The following is a 17,871-nucleotide window of genomic DNA, read 5'->3' on the forward strand; positions in this document are numbered from 1 at the left end:
TCTTCAATCTCTTACACTGACCATCATATCGAATTGAATCTAAAGCATGTTCTTTTACTCTATGGGTATTAATCCATCATAACGATCATCAAATCGTCGTTTGAAGCTTACTAACTAGATTTAAAAAAAACAAAAAAAAATCTTAACAACACAATGACTTAAATAATTTTTTTAAAATAGTTTAGTGACTTAAATAAAAATTTTTAATTAATTTAATGATAATTTTATTACTTTTTAAAAGTTAAGTGATCAAAATGTAATATTATTAATAATTCAAATAATAGTTTAAAATCAATTAATATTTATGGAGTGTAGTGAATCATAGAAATCTCAAAGTATTATAAAATAAATAAAGTTGTAAAGTACTATGTTTGAACTTCAAAAACCGTATTACAGCAATACAAAAAACGCAGCGCTTTAACGGAAAAATAGAAAACGCAGCGGTAATAAATATGGTTGGGTAAAGAAAAAGCCAAAAAGACTGATAAATATAAAAGAAATAAAGCGCGAAAGTAAGTGAAAAAGGAAAATTACATACATAACACACTGTTTTTTTCTTTTTAGGAAACAAAAATAATAGAGCAAAGCAGAATCCGACAGAAAACAAAATAAAAATCAATAAAAGCATCTAATTAGCAGTGAGGAGGGCAGTTCCGTTCTCAACCGAAAACTCTTTAATCCAACCAGATATTCCCTTCTTTTTCTTATTTTCAACAAATATGGTTTTTATTCTTGCTAATGTTAATACTCCAATTATGTGTTTCTTCTCTTTGTGAGTTCTCCCCAGATTTCTGAAAACCCCGAAATCAAAAAGGTGTTTTCTTTTTGTTTGTTTGTTCACATCTTCATCCAAAGCAACCATGGCGGCGTCTGATCCTCACGCGCCACTCCTCCCCCCGCGTCAACCTGATGGCTCGGCTGCTCGCCCTGTATCGTTGGCGCATTTATTGGGGCGAGCCACGGGACGGCGTGGCGCTTCCATGCTAGTTAGGGAGACAGCGGCACGTGAGTTGGAGGAGCGGAGGGCCGACTGGGGGTACTCGAAGCCCGTGGTGGCACTGGACATGCTGTGGAATACAGCGTTCGTGGTGGTGTCGGTAGTGATGTTGATAAGTACGGCGGATGAGACGCCCAATACTCCTATTAGATTATGGATCTGTGCTTATGCTTTGCAGTGCTTGCTTCATGTTGTTTTAGTGTGGTTGGAATACAGGCGAAGGAACAGTAGGAGAATATCTGTTACGGATGAGGAGAGAGGAGAAGCAGTTTCTGGGGATGTTAGTGATAGTGAAGATGAAGAAGACAGCGGTCTTTTTGGTTCAAATGAATCAAGGTCAGTTTCTTTTAGTATAATTTGACTTAAAATTTGATTTTTTTTTTGTGTGTGTGTGTGTTTAAGCTTAAAATGTTGATTTTTTTTGTTTAATTTTAAAATTTAGTGTTTATTGTTCTTTAGTTTAATTGAGATGAGGATTCAGGATTTCTTTAGAACCGATTTGTATTGGAGCATGAACTATTTATGTTCTGAAGTTAGAATTTTGATGGAAGTATTGCTCATTTTCTGTGTTAAACTGGATGAGGATTTTAGTTCGATTTGGCGTTTTATTGGATTTTCAAGATGAATTAGATTAGGGTTTGAGGATTTAGGGGATTTAGGTCTATGGTTATTCTCAAGGAATTGGAAGGGCTTTGTTTTGGTGTTGACATTTATTTTGGCTATGGCACTGTTTTGTATGGTTTGCATGAATATATGAATTATCGTTATCCTTAGTCTCCCTTTCAAGAGGAGTGGAATGTCGAAACTCTGGGAATATTCTGCGCGGGGCGAATTAGGCTGCATTGTGTTTTTGTATACTTCCATGGTTCAAATAAAAGAACTAGAATCATAGACCATAGGACTAGCGTTGAGCTTTGAATGATGGTAGAATAATTTAAATTTACGACACTTTTTGCCCCACGTTGTGCATGATAAGGAAGTTTTGGAATTTGATGCGTCTTATCTTGTAACCAACCAATTACTGCAATATGTCCTATTATAGGTAGTTTTATTTTGATTATATCGATCGATGCAGTCGACCAAAGCTATGAAATTGTTACCAAGCTATCATTTGAATGGATTTTTCTTGTATTGTACATCTAGATTTGCATTTATTTCCTGTTGTAGAAACTTTAACTTGGGATGATCAATTTATTATTATTGTATTGATTTGATGATGTAATGGGCAGTATAACTAAACGATGCGAAACAGTGAATACCATGGCATCATTTCTTTGGTGGATAGTTGGCTTCTATTGGGTAGTTTCTGGTGGTGATATCCTTCTGCAGAATGCCCCGCGGTTGTACTGGTATGCTGTTAGCCAATCTATTTTTTAACAAGCAACTTATTCTTCAGTTTAGGGTTTTACATATTTGTGAATAACATATTGATTTCCAACCCCACGGAAACAAGAAATATGTAGAAGAGTTTCTACCTTTAATTGCCAAGTTATTGAAAAGTTGTACACCGGATATTATCTCATTCTTTTATAATTAATCTATGGTGTTCTCCTTCAGACACAGTCACAATCAAGCTGTCACCATTAGAATATCTTTCTCTGTTTCTCAATCTGTTGCATAAAAAAAAGTTGATATTTTAGTTAAGCCAAAGAAAGGAAATGGTAAAATGCTTCTACCTGTTAAGCATTTTGGATTTTCAAATACCTTTTTCCAAAAAGACTGTCTAGTGTTTTCTAGTCTTCTTCTTCTTCTTCTTCTTCCTTTCTTTTTTTTTTTTTTTTTTCTTTTTTTGCGGGTATGTTATATGGAAAAGCTTTAAAAAGAGATTGAGATACACATTAACCCCTATTCCGAGTAAAATAGGTTTGTGGCATGGGTACCATGGTGTTTGCAAAGAGACTTGGATCTCAAATTTGTGACTTTTGCAGGTTGGCTGTGGTTTTTCTGGCATTTGATGTGTTCTTTGCAATCTTTTGTGTTGTTTTGGCGTGTTTGATTGGGATTGCTCTCTTCTGCTGCTTGCCGTGCATCATTGCAATTCTTTATGCTATTACGGAGCAGGTATGAAAAACTTATGTTATATTGACTGAAATCTAGAATGGATCTGCAGTAGCGCTTAACAGCATTTTCATTCTTGTGGTATTGATCAGGAAGGTGCATCGGAAGCAGATCTTAGTATCCTTCCAAAATATAGATTTCAGATTATAAACAACCGTGAGAAGCCTAGTTTGGGAGCTGGAAAAATGATCCCCATAGAAACAAGCAGTGGATACTTGGCAAATGAGCGCATACTCTTAGCTGAGGATGCAGTAAGTTACAACGCAATCTGACTCCCCTTTGGGGTGATTGCTTTGCTAAATATGACTCTCTAAGATGACTGCTTTGCTATTATAATTGCCCGTGTTTTCTTTTTCTGTTTTTGCAGGAATGTTGTATATGTCTAAGCTCATACGAAGATGGCGTGGATCTTCATGCTCTCCCTTGCAACCATCATTTTCATTCAACGTGTATTGTGAAATGGCTTAAGATGAATGCAACTTGTCCTCTCTGTAAGTACAATATTTTGAAGGGAAATGAGCAAGTATGAAAGAACAGGAGAGCAAGCCTTGAACATTGTCAGATTAAGTTGTCGATGATGCTGTGTATGTACAGAAAAAACGGAAGTTATGAAGAGCTGAAACTGAACTATGAAGACCGACATGCGGTAATACATTCTTAGCTTCATTTTTTTTTTTTTTTTGGTTTAAATGACCTTTTGGGGTTAACCTGATTCCTCTGGGGCTGGGCCCTCCCTGTGCGAGTTTTTCCACCGTCTTTAATGAAAATAGAGATGGTTTTCATGCTTCAAATGTTATCAGTATTTTATTTGCTTCATTATAATTGGTAAGAGTGAAAGATTAGTGGCTTATTGTATATTTGTTTGTTTGTTGTATATTTCCTATATGGTTGTTTTGTTCAGTTGAACTTACGAATATATTTTTTCTATTTTCTTTTTAATTTTTTTCTTTCACTAGAATAAAAATCGATATTATTTTATTTTACCATTATAGCACAAATGAAGCTAAAAAGCAAATACAAAGAACAATAGAGAATTCACTTTTTCATTAAATGAATAGCAAATTTGAAATGTGATACAATTTGTTTATTATTCATACAACAACAAAACCAAGTTTTAACTTTGAACCGAACGAACTATCAAAATCGGTCAAAAGAAAATGGGGCAATTAAAGATTCTTCAAGTTCCCGAAATCCTCTATAAACAGCCTCAGTCCGACTCTGTGGAAGTGGCAATCTCCTCACCTCCGTCATGTACCTGCAAAATCCCAAACCAAAATATACTATTTTATGAGTCCAAAACTAAGTATTCGCTCAAGGACACCCTTATTAAAGGATACATTTAAGGCTTCACAGTTCTTGCTCAACATATGGAACATGAAAAACTTGACCTGTTTGCTGCACTAGTGATCTTGTCCCGAATCCCCTGGTTTAGAACCATTGTTTGTTCTGGCGAGAATGCTCCACCTAATATTAAAGAAGCACCAGCAGCAGTCGTGCCCATCCTCTGTGCAAATACAGACATTGCCCATTCGCGAAGTACCACTAGCACTGATTGAAGAAGGCGTAATCTGAGATTCGGTGATGACAAAATAGCCCCATTTGATAATAGTTGATCGTAAGTGTTCAAAGAAGGTTCAGCTGCACCCTTGCAAGCAGCCAGAAGAGCCCTTGCCACATCTTCATCCCCAACAGATTCAGTTCCAGATTCCACCCTCTCCTACCAAGTCGATCATGTTACGAAGAAGTTTAGTATTCAACAAAACAAGAACCAATTCCATTCAACAAAGCTACTGTAATGAGAATAAAATAAATTCTTGCTTTTCTTCCATTACTTTAATTGAAATTGTAAGATAAAAATATACCAATGCAGCCTTCTCTAGATGAAGGCATAGAGTATCCAGAGGTAATACAGCTCCATCTCCCGGATAAACTTTAGAACCAACCCGCTTCAAAACGGAGCAAGCCTCAGCAACTCCACCGCTTAAAAGAGCTTGATCAATAAGTCTAGCCCAAGTTTCTCGGATAATGCTACTATCAGCATCACCTGAATAGTTTGCGAAGTACAACATTTCCAGGCATATCTAAAAGCAGAAATGAGAAGGCAATTAATCTCATTATTAACAAGAATAATGATATAGGAACACAAGTTAGCACATGATTAGGTAAAAGGAAATAATAGGGTACTCAGCTAAGTTCATGGAAGCGTTATCCAAGAAAAAACCTTACTAACCTAGAAAAGCCATAATGTAAAACAACTCCTAACAACATGCAAAAACATTTGAAAACACAATTCAGTTTAACAAAAATTCAAGTACCTACATAGGAGATAAAATTCTCTCTCCACCCTCATTTTGATACCCGTTTGTCCCTTGTCAGATCCCAAAATATATGTGCATATATAAATATATTCTTTTACCTTTCTTTTATATGCAAAATTCTACTAGGAGTATGAAAACAGAGGATTAAAAGCCAGAAACCGCACCTCCCAAAGTTCAAAAGGAACTGCATATTCATTATACAACTGAGTAATGCTCTTCAAATCTGAAGATAACTCCTTGGCCTTCTCTCGTGCAGCATTTGCTAAATTGGCATCACCATTAAACCTGCTATCAGCAGCAGATCCATTTTGAACAGATTCTGATGTACCAGGTGTAGCTTCTAACCTGGTAGCCATTGCCTCCAGTTCCTCTTTTACTTTTATCTGAAACTGAAGAACAGCAAGTTTCCCTTCTAGTAAGTCCAGCAATCCACTGTCAAAAGCACCCCGGTTAGAAGCTACCAGACCATCATTGTTACTAGCACTCTTGGCCTGAAGAACAGCATTACTTAGGTATTGACACCTGGCATTGACAACGATAAAAATTATTAGACAAATCATAGTGAAGAGTTCTTTTTTTTTTCTTTTTTTTTTCTCTTACAACCACATTTAAAGCTCATTCAACAACTTATAAAACTAGAGCTGAAAACTTCAAACAGTACATTTGGATTTAAGGAATAAGAATACATCTGGATTTTCAAAGGTTATAGAGATGAATTTGCTGATATTCAACCCACAAGTCCATCTAAGAAGGATATTGATAAATATTAATAAAACAAAAAATGTCTACCTCTGTTCAAGACTAGGAGCATTGCTCCCATCAATTGAGCGTCTTTCAGCCAGCCTCAACAATACATGAGCTGCAAGCAAATGCTGTCGCTTCAAGACATAATATCGAGCCAAAAGATCAAAGTATTTAGCTTGATTAGAATGAATAGAAGCTCCAGGTTGACCCACTGAAGGGGTTGCTGATGTCAATGCAGAGAGAGCTCGAACCTATATGGAAGATAATAAAAATGAGGAAAAACTAAAGGAAAAAGTTACTATAGCAATTCATTGTCTAAGCTCTGCAGAAAGAAAACTGTGTACACAGGTTACAACAGTCAAAACTTTAAAATAAGACATGAACGATCACAGCAAGAAAAATAAGCACCTCTTGTGCAGGTTCACAACCAGCAGTCTGCAGAAAAGGCACCAAATCAGGACCCCCATATTCCAACAGCTCATTCTCAAGACCTAAATCAATCATAGTTCTGTACAAGTACTCATGAAACAATCTGTCAGGTGATTGAACACTAAGCTGAACAATCTGGCATATATATTTTCTTCGTGAAGCATGATCAAGGACAGATCGCACTGCAACAGGCCTAGCAGGAGACCGAAATTCGCTCTGTGAGCCCTCACCTTTCAGAGAACGTAAAGCACTAGCAATTATCTCATAGCACTGTTCACGCTGAGCAATTGCATAATCTCTGATTGCTTGATCAATTTGTTCATTGAAAGCATCACCTGCAGGATCAAGAGCCTGAGCTTTCTGTAGGGGCAAGCGAACCACAGCCTCATAAAATCTGCAGCAAGGACTCAAGTTAAAGATGAGATAATCTGATTTAAAATTATATTGTCAAAGAAATCCTATGCTAGCCTTGTAATTGAATGATAAAATCACCTTAAGTCCTCAAACCGTTTGCAAACAGTTATTAAATCAGCAGATTCTGGAACTTTACTTAGGAAATCAAAGGCTTCCCTGGCAAGATTTTCCTTCACATCAGGATCAGGAGTTACAGCAGCTCTTTCAAGACATTCCACAGCTAAGAAAAACTTATAATCAGACTCCTTGAAATAGCTTGGACATCCCTCGCGTAATTTACCACTTATATCATCCACTGTCCCCCTGCCATCAGGGCCAGTATAATACTGGAGCAAGAAACAACAGTTATTAGTGCAATCCTTCAGAAACTCTAATAAACATTTAGAAGAGAAAATCTTGAGACTTAAGAAATGAGCTCATTTAGTGAACTTATACTTTAAATAAGATTTACCTCCATCAAAGCAGAAATAAGTCTTGTAGCAAGGCGGTCACCCTCCTCAGAACAAACAAGTTGATGGAATGTCAACTGAACCAATTCCTGGCGGATGTTAGCATCAAATCCCTGAACCAAGCGTGTTACATGATGCTGAGAAACAAGCTGTAGTAAAAACAGAGCTTCAGCAGACCTAAGAAGCAACTGCCGGATGCATTCCATCGCCCTCACCTGTAGCACAAGACTTGTCAGAAACAGATATGATGCCTAGTACATAATAAATGGATCCAAGAGATTCCACCCCACCTCCATAGCAGCCAATTCAGCAGGACTATATGGTAACCGCTGTCTTTTATTGGACGTTCCACCACCATTAGACTCCACACTCCGGAAATAAGCACCAAATAAGTTTCTAACCATGCTCCTATCACTAGCACCTAATTCTGAACCAGTTCCATAGAGAATAGAACCAGTCATGTCACCTAAACCAGCTACACATCCATAAAGCCCTCTTCTTTTGTTCCTTCTAGACCTTAAGAATATCTCCAAAGCACGAGTCTTGTTCTCAAGGACTTGCATAGCCCCAACAGAAAGTCTGCATGCAATCAACCCATTTTCCGATGTTGCATCATAACCACCTTTCACAACCATAACAGGGAGCTCCCAAACAGGAAATAGCAACCTTGATGAGCACAGGCAGAGCCCTTCATGAGCACCTGAGAACACTGGCTCAGCCTCCTGAACAACCTGCCCCATGCTGAAACCCCCAGCAGCAGTTCTAGTATTTGATAGTCCACCGGTACCTTCAACTTGAGGCACTCCAACAATTCTTGGGTCCTCAAATGCTTCAGCTGCCTTTTCAGCAACAACATTGCTTATAAGATTTTCAGAATGAACTATCCTTGCAGCTAGCATCAAACACATTGCAGCTGCTTCACCAGCACCAAAACGATTAAAGAAATCCTCTAAGATTGGTCTTGGAGAGTTTGACTCCAACAATCTTCTCAGAATATCAACGGGCCGATTGAAAACTACTTCCATCATGCCCATGGTGCTGAAAATAACAATTCTCCTCCTTGGCAATATATGTTGAGTTGAAAGGTCAGCTCTAGCCCACAACTTCCCTGATGCTTTTTCACAAGACTCAACTGAGCTTTCAGATCCACAAAGTTCAAGCTCGGAATACAGCGATAACACAGTGGCAGCTGTATCTGGTAAAGGAAGAACATCTGCCACAAAGAGCATTCGGCCTTCAACGGGCAAGGAAGAAACAGATTCTCGTAATGCTCGGGAACTCCGAGCACTTGCTCCTAAATTACCTGACAGAGATGACTGTGAGCTTGAATCTCTGCTCACAATGAGAAGCGAAGACATGGTTGGCGGTGAAGAATCAGAAAGGACAAGAGTTCCAGTAGAATAGTACGCTGTTTCTACCTTCAGTGAAAGATCCTCAGTCTGAGTCCTACCAGCCAAAGACATTGCGCCAAAGGTCAGTCCACCACTGACGCCTAAAGGAGGTGAAGGCCTAGTTGCTACAACTTTTAAACAGCTTGGCCTGTGGTGATGATTGTTAAATCCACCCAAACCTCCAACAGTACTATTACTTCCACTAGATGTGGAGGTAGAAAGGTACATTCGCCTACCATCTGATAAAATAGCAACAAGATGCAGCCACTTTGATTCTAACGTGGATAAAGGGGAAATTGAAACAATGGATGGTTTTGCTGATCGATTTGACGCTCTTGATGCTGTTGTTTGTCTACCTCCATAATGTGCATCTTTCTGATTTAACAAATTCCTTTCTTCAGCCACTTTTTTCAATGGACTGTCTCCACTTGGCCCCATAACAAAAACCTGAATTTTCATCTCTTCAGTTCTTGCATATAGAATCTGCCTTTCGTTATCAACAACCATTTCAACAATGGGATCTACAGCTCCAAACTTAAACATATTTGGTATAACCCACCTGGAAAACCAACAAAGTTCTCTGTTCTGAAAGCATATCTAAATACTTATCAAACCAGAAGTACTCAAGATCCTCATTGTGAGGTTGCATCACACTTTTACAATCAGAAGGGGACAAATCATGCAGATAGAGAGAACTTTTAAATATATAGGTGAAATTATAGGAAAAGCAAAATGATCACACAAGCCAGCAAGATTAAGTAGCAGAACACACCTTGAAATAACACTCCCTACACCTGCAGTGAGGCAAACTTTCCGACAACGCTTATGCCAGCCTGAACCAGTCGTGTAATGCAGCTCATATATGTGGCCATCTCGGCCAGCCATGAAAATACGACCCTTATCAGTACAAGAGATACAAGTCATAGTAACTCCGTCAGAAGGTATTGAATACTCTGGCAAAGGCTGCAGTGAAACCTCTGCATATGGATCACTATTATCACCCCCTCCAGAGCAGCATACTCCTACAAGAATCAACTGATAACAAAGAAAGCTGATAAGAAAATATAATTTCATTAACCTACAAGCCAGGAAAAATTAGAGAGAAGTCAATAGCAAAAAAAATGATGTTAAAACTGCAATGAAACAGATAAAATCAGTGTTGTCAGCACCCAAAGCGTTAATGCTTTTAGACCCTCCAAATGAGGGCAATTTGATGAGATGAGGGCTTTTTGCACCTAAGTTCACTTTTGAATAGGGGCGAAGCCAGAGATTTTTCTTTTCTTTTTTTTTTTTTGGGGGGGGTAGTTACTAAATTGTATATTTTTACGATAGTAAAAATGCAATTTCACCATTTTAATAGCCTATATCTTTTTAATTTTTAAAGGATTAAATCAAATTTTTATCATTTCAAGGGGTTAAAGTGCAATTTTACCATTGCTAATTTAAAATTTTATAAATTATTAAGGGGCCTAAATGGAAAATTTTCCAGTTTAGGGAGGGCCAGGCCCCTGCCACCCCCCCCCAAGGGCTCCACCACTGCTTTTGAATAAAATTTTTGAATGCTAAAATTGGCATGCTAGAGTAAAAAGCCTCTTGGATTTCTGTTTTTGTTTCTTTTAAATTTTTATCAGTCACTATAGAAGTCAAAAGCAGACCCACAATTAATCTTCATAAATAAAATAAGGCATTATATTCTATTAAAAATTTTTCTTAAAAAATAGAGCCACATCCCCAAAATTTATAGGGTAAAAAATATCTTCAGTAAAGCAGCTAGAAATCTCAACATGCAATACTTCTAAGAGAATCGGGACCACTTTCCACTCTTGACAATGTTTCAGAGACAGATAAAAAACCAGTAGTTAGCTGCTTCTATAAAAAGTATGATAATAAGTATCTACTCTTTTCTTATTTGGCTCTCAATTTTCTGTTCTTTTCTCGATTTCTACTCTTTCATTCTCTCTTCTTTCCTTACTTTGCTAGTGCAGCCTGTGCTCTGTTTTTCATTTATGAAACAGAGGACAAATGCTGGTACGGAAGTAAAGATAAAGCAAGCATTACTAAGTTTTTGTGTTAAAAAACAGAAAGCCTTGCCCTTATTTTCTCCTTCATAACAAGGCATTTTCCTTTCTTTTTTAGCCAAAAGCCAGAAAAAATTTTATATAGATTATGGAAAGGACTAGACTTGAAACAATCTTTTCAACTTATTATAAGAGCTTTATTAAATCCCAGTTTATTACATATGATAATTAAATCTTCTTTGATACTATTTATGTATGTATGGTTTACTTCGCTCAGTCAAGTGCTTTTTTGCACATTGCACCTCGGCAATAAAGGGGTCATTGCACCTATTGTTCTCCTTATGCTCTTGCCAACATTAGATGCAATTGAAAAAGGAAATATCCATGTCCACAGGAATGATTTAGAAAGAGGATACTTTATCAATCCTATATTTGAAATTATAAATAGGATATTCAGAATAAACATCTTCCAAAGGCATATAAAAAAGCCAAGTCTTTACCTCGACAGGAGTTGCTAATATTAAAAGATACTGTATAGCTTCAATGAAAATGCCAGGTCTAGATTTGGCGAGGCCAACAGCACATATAGCTTGTTCCTCCACATTGTATTCAGGGCATTGGCCATCCCTAATGAAAAGAAAGATATGACAAAGGGAAACAAATAAATACCAAATAAATGTTTTAGACAAGATAGAAAAGGACAAAGCACTTTGTTTCTAAAAAGTTATTAACTCTGAATTTAGCCCTGGTCGTTCAAGTACCATCTCTTGAGGGGTGAAGTATGGCAGGTCCTAGACTCAAATGATCAAAGGATGGCTCCTGGGATTGGGATCCCCCCCCCCAAAAAAAAAGGTGAAGGCTATCCATTGTGGTGCAGCCAAGCAATTGAATAACAAAGAAGTACTAGGTGAACTAAATGCTGGATATATCAAACTGTGACCCAATAAGGGCCTTAATATTTCATCCAACAAGTGATTTGACTTAACTGCATTTGTAGATTGCCTTTCATATAAATTGGCAATATTTTAGAAAGCAAGATTCAATGAGAAAACATTACATTTTATAGACATTACTCTGATAAACAACCCCTTATCTATAGATAGCAAGTTCACCTATTTATAACAAAGCTTAAATAAAATATTTATTTTACATCTCTGCACAGTTACCCTAGAACATTATGTAAAGATTTATTGCTGCCTTCATCTAAGTTACTTCTCTAAGTCCATGATATTCATTCCATAAAAATTGCTTATCATTTTATAGATATGCAACAAGCAGCAAACCAAAACTCACAATAGATGAAATGGGTGAGCTCATAAATGATAAATTACAAATTATTAAATCAAAACCAGTAACAAAAATCTCACCATTTGTCAAAACGCCAAAGAAACAAAGAATTATCCACAGATGCCCACGCCCTACGTATCTCCGGAAATATTCCACATAATGCAGTTCCTTCTCCACCAGCTGCATTATATCTTTCTATGAGTACCAGAGGTAGCTCCCAAGTATCTTCCACCTCGATCAAAGGAGGCCACTGTAGTAGAATATGAAAGAAAATTTCATTAATAAGGAGGGTAACTCATCTCAAACCATCCAACCTATTTAGACATGTCAATTTTGCCATCAAAATGCTGTGACTGCAAAATACGCTTAAAAGAGACGAGGAAAGGACATGCCATGGGCTCAAAATAAGGTGAAACGAAAATTAGCACAAAGCATCTATGCTGACCAACTGAATGCGGAACATTATATGGATTACTGAAACTTAAAGATAGCACTATTAGTTTAAGACTAAATTAATTGCACCCAGAAAAATGTCAAATGTGAAATGAAAAAGGGAAAGCATTTTAGAGTCCCAATGAATGCTTAATACCTACATAGAAGAACATAAGACTGAACATATTTGAAGCATTGCAATTCAACATAAAACGGAAAAAGAGCTAACTTCATATTCTTTAGGGACAGAAGACGAAAACCATCTGGTCAAGTGAATGAAAGCAAGAGTCTTCAGATAGATGTCAAAGACTTCGTTTTTAGGGAAGAAACTGAGTAAAACTTTACCTCTCTGGGGTGTGTGGAGTAGGGATGACTGGCGTATCTGGAAGCTTCCAAAGCTTCCTCAAGGTCCAACTGAGCCGCCACTTCACGGCCAATACGGTCGCTAACGACGAGTCCCGCATTGGTGACATCGCGCAATACAACCTCCTCCACCCACGACATCGTAAAAAACCTAGAATCAGAAAGGGGGAGAATGTGGTTGGATTCAAAAAGAAGAGCCCCAAGGTTTTCTTCTAGGGGCTGTCAAATTGAATGCAACCCTAGCTTAATTTTATCGATTTTGGTTTTCTTTCCCTTAAATGAAATCAAAAGAGGGGGCGGGGGGGAAGGGCAGAAGTTAGTGAAAGTACAGGAAATAAAAAAAGAAAGGAAAGAAAGCGTTAAAGCGTAAGTATATAAAATAGGGTTTATTCAAGGGTTTTCCAGTGGCGGGCAAATTAAGCTATTTTTTAGAGAGCGGGCCTTCAAGTTTTGAGTTTTCATCTTCCGTTCTCTTTTTCTACAATATGAATCCAATTCTTCGAGGGTTTTTAAGATTAAAAGATTGTAATAATATATGTTATGTAGATAACTCTAACATTGCTTTATTTCTATTTTGTTAGCTAAATTTTTTTTATTAATTTAATCACTTGAATTAATATAATTATTTGAATAGATTACTGTTGTTAAAAAGTTAATTAATTCATTAATAAATTATTGACATGATATATTAATTAATTGAACAAAGATATGTGATTTTTATTTTTTACTTTTGATTAAAGTTTAAAGACCTAATTGTAATTATTTTAAAACATTTTTCCGTTCCAAAAGCAAGTTACTTCCTTGTTACACATGTTCAAACCCCAAGCATGATAGGGTTGAAAATTTTTGCAATTGAAACTGTGATTCGAACCTCCCCTACTTGGATTATAAAGCCGCCACTTATGATTTCTTCAGAGTATTGATACTTGTTGCTATTCAGTAAGAATCACATCTCTAAGGTCTCAATTAAGTAACAAGGATTAGTCAAGATTCTTGATTTCTCACCTATTTCTTTGTTCGTAATAGAGGCTAAGACGATCTTTAACACATGTAAGGGCGAAACTAAGGGGCTGGCAACAGCCCTGATCTCCCCTAAAATGGAAAATTTTCCATTTAGGCCTTTTAAATTTTTTAAAATTTTAAATTAATAAAAGTAAAATTACACTTTTGGCCCCCTAAAAATATAAAAATTTGATTTAATTCGTTTAAATTATAAAGATATATGCTATTAATGTAACACCCCTTACTCGGGTCCGAGGCTGGGACTGGGCACGAGGCATTACCATACTTAACCACCTGCATACATTCGTTTCTGAGTCACCAAGACTTGATTAAATTTAAAACTCTTTCGAACTCTGGTTAAACTTCTTAAAGTGGGCCTATAATGCTTCAAACTTTCCTTGGAAACCCTTCAGAACCAACTCGGGTCCTTAAACCGACTAAATAAAAATGATTCTAGAAACAGGGCACATGCTCGTGTGGAAGGGCAACACGCCCGTGTGGTCGTTATAACATGATCGTGCTGATGGCCTGTGTGATATACACGGCCTAACCATCTAGGGACACGCCCGTGTCCCATACCCGTGTGAATTTAATTCCAAATTCGAACCTATAAGGGTTTTCACACCGCCTGACACACGCCCGTGTCTATGGCCCGTGTCCTTCACACGGCCATGACATGCCCGTGTCCTAGCCCGTGTCTGAAAACCTTGAAATTCTGTTTCTGACGTCAGCATCTAATAAGGGCACATGCTTCAAACTTTCCTTGGAAACCCTTCAGAACCAACTCGGGTCCTTAAACCGACTAAATAAAAATGATTCTAGAAACAGGGCACATGCTCGTGTGGAAGGGCAACACGCCCGTGTGGTCGTTATAACATGATCGTGCTGATGGCCTGTGTGATATACACGGCCTAACCATCTAGGGACACGCTCGTGTCCCATACCCGTGTGAATTTAATTCCAAATTCGAACCTATAAGGGTTTTCACACCGCCTGACACACGCCCGTGTCTATGGCCCGTGTCCTTCACACGGCCATGACATGCCCGTGTCCTAGCCCGTGTCTGAAAACCTTGAAATTCTGTTTCTGACGTCAGCATCTAATAAGGGGCACACGGCCAAGGCACATGTCCGTGGCCAGAGGCCATGTCCTTCACACGGCTAAGACACACGGCCATGTCTATGCCATTGTGTTTATTACCATGCATACTGACTTGAAATTTTTACGTGCAGGGGACACACAACTGGACAACAAGCCCATGGGACTGGCCGTGTGTCACACATGGCCTAGACACATGCCCGTGTGTCTACCCGCGTGGACAACATAGGGCTATTTACCAAGCCTTTTGCCACCCTGAAACACAAAATAACAATATCCATCATGCAAAAGATCATCATAATATGATTCCTCAATCCAACAACCATGTCTAAAGCCTTTACACATTTCATATTTACTAAAACAACCAACAAATTACCCATTAATGAAATAACTTCTTGTATTCACATAACGACTTTTAACTTTAGCCATTTCTATGGCCTTATATAAAATGAATCAAAATGCTAAAGTAAGCCAACACATTTGGCCAATTAACAATGACACAAAATCATAAAGTCAGGGTCTTATTCATGCCATAATCAAAATAAATAGATCTAACTATACCAAGTACTTCGTTTGATAGTGTGATCGATGCCTCCGACGTCTGTTGATCTACGAGCTAACTAGGCAGCACTATAAGAAAATGAAAAGAAAATAGAGTAAGCATAAAGCTTAGTAAGTTGCATGAAAATAAACAACAACGACTTATCATAAGGCAATATGCTCATAACCTTTCATAACTTATTCATGAACACTATAAGTAGACGTAAATACAACTTATTCATCACCATCCAATACAACTTGTATTGCATACATTGAACCCATATCTCATACATTTCAATTAGGTACATGTATCACTCATCACATGATCATAACTCTTCTCATTTTAAAATAAATCATAAACCTTTTTGTTGAACCATTTGGAATACTACCGGATACTTAATAGCCCTAACATGGGTTAAGATGCCGATGCCATGTAGCAGACATGGTCTTACACTGGCTTTCATATAGCGAGGCCGATGCTATGTCCCAGACAGGTCTTACACTGGCTCTCATCTATCGGTGTCGATGTCATGTCCCAAACAGGTATTACACTGACACACGACAAGCTGACGCCATGTCTCAGACAGGTCTTACACTAGCTTGTCTACCACGAGGTTGATCCATGTCACAGACATGTCTTACACTAGCTCTCGTCTCAATGCCGATGCATGCTCCAAACATGTCTTACACTAGTACACATGTCACCCATTATCACGGTACAAATATCCAAGTCTATTCCAAATGTTCAACGAAAGACTCTTGTAACACCCCTATCCCGTGTCCGTCGCCGGAATAGGTAAAGGGGCATTACCGGACTTGAAACTCATATCAGAACAGTAAATTTTTTTTTTTGAAATAAGGAGCATTCCTTTAGGTAAATACTAAAGACAGCCAGGAATACAATTTAAACTTCTATAAGTACACATTTAAAGATGCCATTTTCGCATGGCTTATATACATTAACCAAAATATTCTTCGGCCACTGGTCTATTCTTTACATGCCATAAAATAATTTCAAACGTAACAGTAACAAGCAGTGGATAATGATAGTGTGACTAATTGCTGACGATCCCCGAATCTGTAGCTTCCAAATGAGATCTATAAAACAGAGGAAACAAAGTAAACGGAGTAAGCATTACAATGCTTAGTAAGTTTTAAGCAGTGTCAACAGATAACAATCAAATTATAACATAGTTGTTCGTATTTTTATTTCACTCTTCCTTCGGCAATACCATCCCTCTACCGAATATGCACATCCCATCATATATAATAGGCAGATAAACTTTCACATAAAGGTGAGCTCATGTGACATAGATATATTGTATAATTTCACATAACCCCTCACACTGATTCGATGTCACATAATCATAGGAATAGTCTCATAGATTGCTCACGTATAAACTTGGAGTACATACCTGTTTAACCTTTTGCATTGAATATATTTATAAGCAATTCTTATTGCGAAGTCTTATAGCTTTAAACTCTACTCGGATTATCGGCGAGACCTTTAGCTCAGATGAAATCTCCACACGAAGTCAGCGGGTCTTAACCCAGACATAGTCACCACATATGGTCATCTGGTCTTTAATCCTAGGTTTACATCATAGAGTTTCATGCATATTTATTCAAATGTTACAACATTCACATCGACTATCATATTTGTAATTCATTTACCTTATCAAATATCTAATAAAACACACCCTCCGCCGTATTGTCATTTGGCCACAATATATATATACACATCTCATACATATCTCACATTAGCCATTTGGCTTTACCACATATCCATCTCATACACGTTTCGCATTAGCCATTCGGCTTTACCTCATATCTATCTCATACACATTTCGCATTAGCCATTCGGCCTTACCACATATATACATGTTCACATTCATCACATTGGCCATTCTGCCTTATCTCATATATGCATGTTCACATTCATCACATTGGCCATTCGGCCTTATCACACATACGCATGTTCACATTCATCACATTGGCCATTCAGCCTTATCACACATACGCATGTTCACATTCATCACATTGGCCATTAGGCCTTATCCCGCATATATATACAGGTTCACATTCATCACATTTGCCATTCGGCCTTATCTCATATATACACATTCGCATTCATCACATAAAATCCTAAATCAAAATATAAATTTTCATGTATTCACATCACAATTATCCAAATATACTTCATATACCACATATACTTTCATGTATACACTTTGTCTTGGCTGAATCTACATCTATCATTTTCCGATGAATAATTCAATTTCAAGCCATACTATCATTTCATATTCGAATACTTATAAACTTACAATTTCA

At 37.5% G+C, this 17,871-nt stretch overlaps 2 protein-coding genes across 2 annotated transcripts; one reads left to right on the top strand and one right to left on the bottom strand.

The window, feature by feature from the left end:
* The first annotated feature begins 526 nt into the window (after positions 1-526).
* Positions 527-3,971, top strand: LOC107943467 (E3 ubiquitin protein ligase RIE1). Its single transcript, XM_016877216.2, has 5 exons — positions 527-1,333; positions 2,227-2,346; positions 2,926-3,058; positions 3,148-3,306; positions 3,423-3,971. Exons 1-5 carry the CDS (start codon positions 861-863, stop codon positions 3,582-3,584), a joined length of 1,047 nt encoding a protein of 348 aa, XP_016732705.1. The 5' UTR covers positions 527-860; the 3' UTR covers positions 3,585-3,971.
* Positions 3,972-4,082: 111 nt separating this feature from the next.
* Positions 4,083-13,311, bottom strand: LOC107943466 (nuclear pore complex protein NUP155). The gene is made up of 13 exons (XM_016877215.2): positions 12,883-13,311; positions 12,186-12,355; positions 11,319-11,445; positions 9,573-9,835; positions 7,700-9,359; positions 7,412-7,624; positions 7,039-7,286; positions 6,526-6,940; positions 6,163-6,368; positions 5,538-5,895; positions 4,918-5,136; positions 4,444-4,772; positions 4,083-4,310 (listed from the first exon to the last, which is right to left on the bottom strand). The coding sequence occupies exons 1-13, from the start codon at positions 13,039-13,041 to the stop codon at positions 4,193-4,195; spliced, it is 4,485 nt and encodes a 1,494-aa protein (XP_016732704.1). The 5' UTR covers positions 13,042-13,311; the 3' UTR covers positions 4,083-4,192.
* Between the last annotated feature and the right edge of the window lie 4,560 nt (positions 13,312-17,871).

The sequence above is a fragment of the Gossypium hirsutum genome, chromosome A03, assembly GCF_007990345.1.
Source record: "Gossypium hirsutum isolate 1008001.06 chromosome A03, Gossypium_hirsutum_v2.1, whole genome shotgun sequence".
NCBI classification, from domain to species: Eukaryota; Viridiplantae; Streptophyta; class Magnoliopsida; order Malvales; family Malvaceae; genus Gossypium; species Gossypium hirsutum.

Bases quoted from the DNA above. Each gene is read 5' to 3' on its own strand.
- LOC107943467 (XM_016877216.2), top strand. From the start codon at position 861: ATGGCGGCGTCTGATCCTCACGCGCCACTCCTCCCCCCGCGTCAACCT. The intron at 1,334-2,226 runs GTCAGTTTCTTT...TGTAATGGGCAG, and splicing joins TTTGGTTCAAATGAATCAAG to TATAACTAAACGATGCGAAA. The intron at 3,059-3,147 runs GTATGAAAAACT...GGTATTGATCAG, and splicing joins TTTATGCTATTACGGAGCAG to GAAGGTGCATCGGAAGCAGA.
- LOC107943466 (XM_016877215.2), bottom strand. From the start codon at position 13,041: ATGTCGTGGGTGGAGGAGGTTGTATTGCGCGATGTCACCAATGCGGGA. The intron at 7,287-7,411 runs GTAAATCTTATT...TTCTTGCTCCAG, and splicing joins TTATTTCTGCTTTGATGGAG to TATTATACTGGCCCTGATGG. The intron at 5,896-6,162 runs GTAGACATTTTT...TGTCAATGCCAG, and splicing joins GCTCCTAGTCTTGAACAGAG to GTGTCAATACCTAAGTAATG.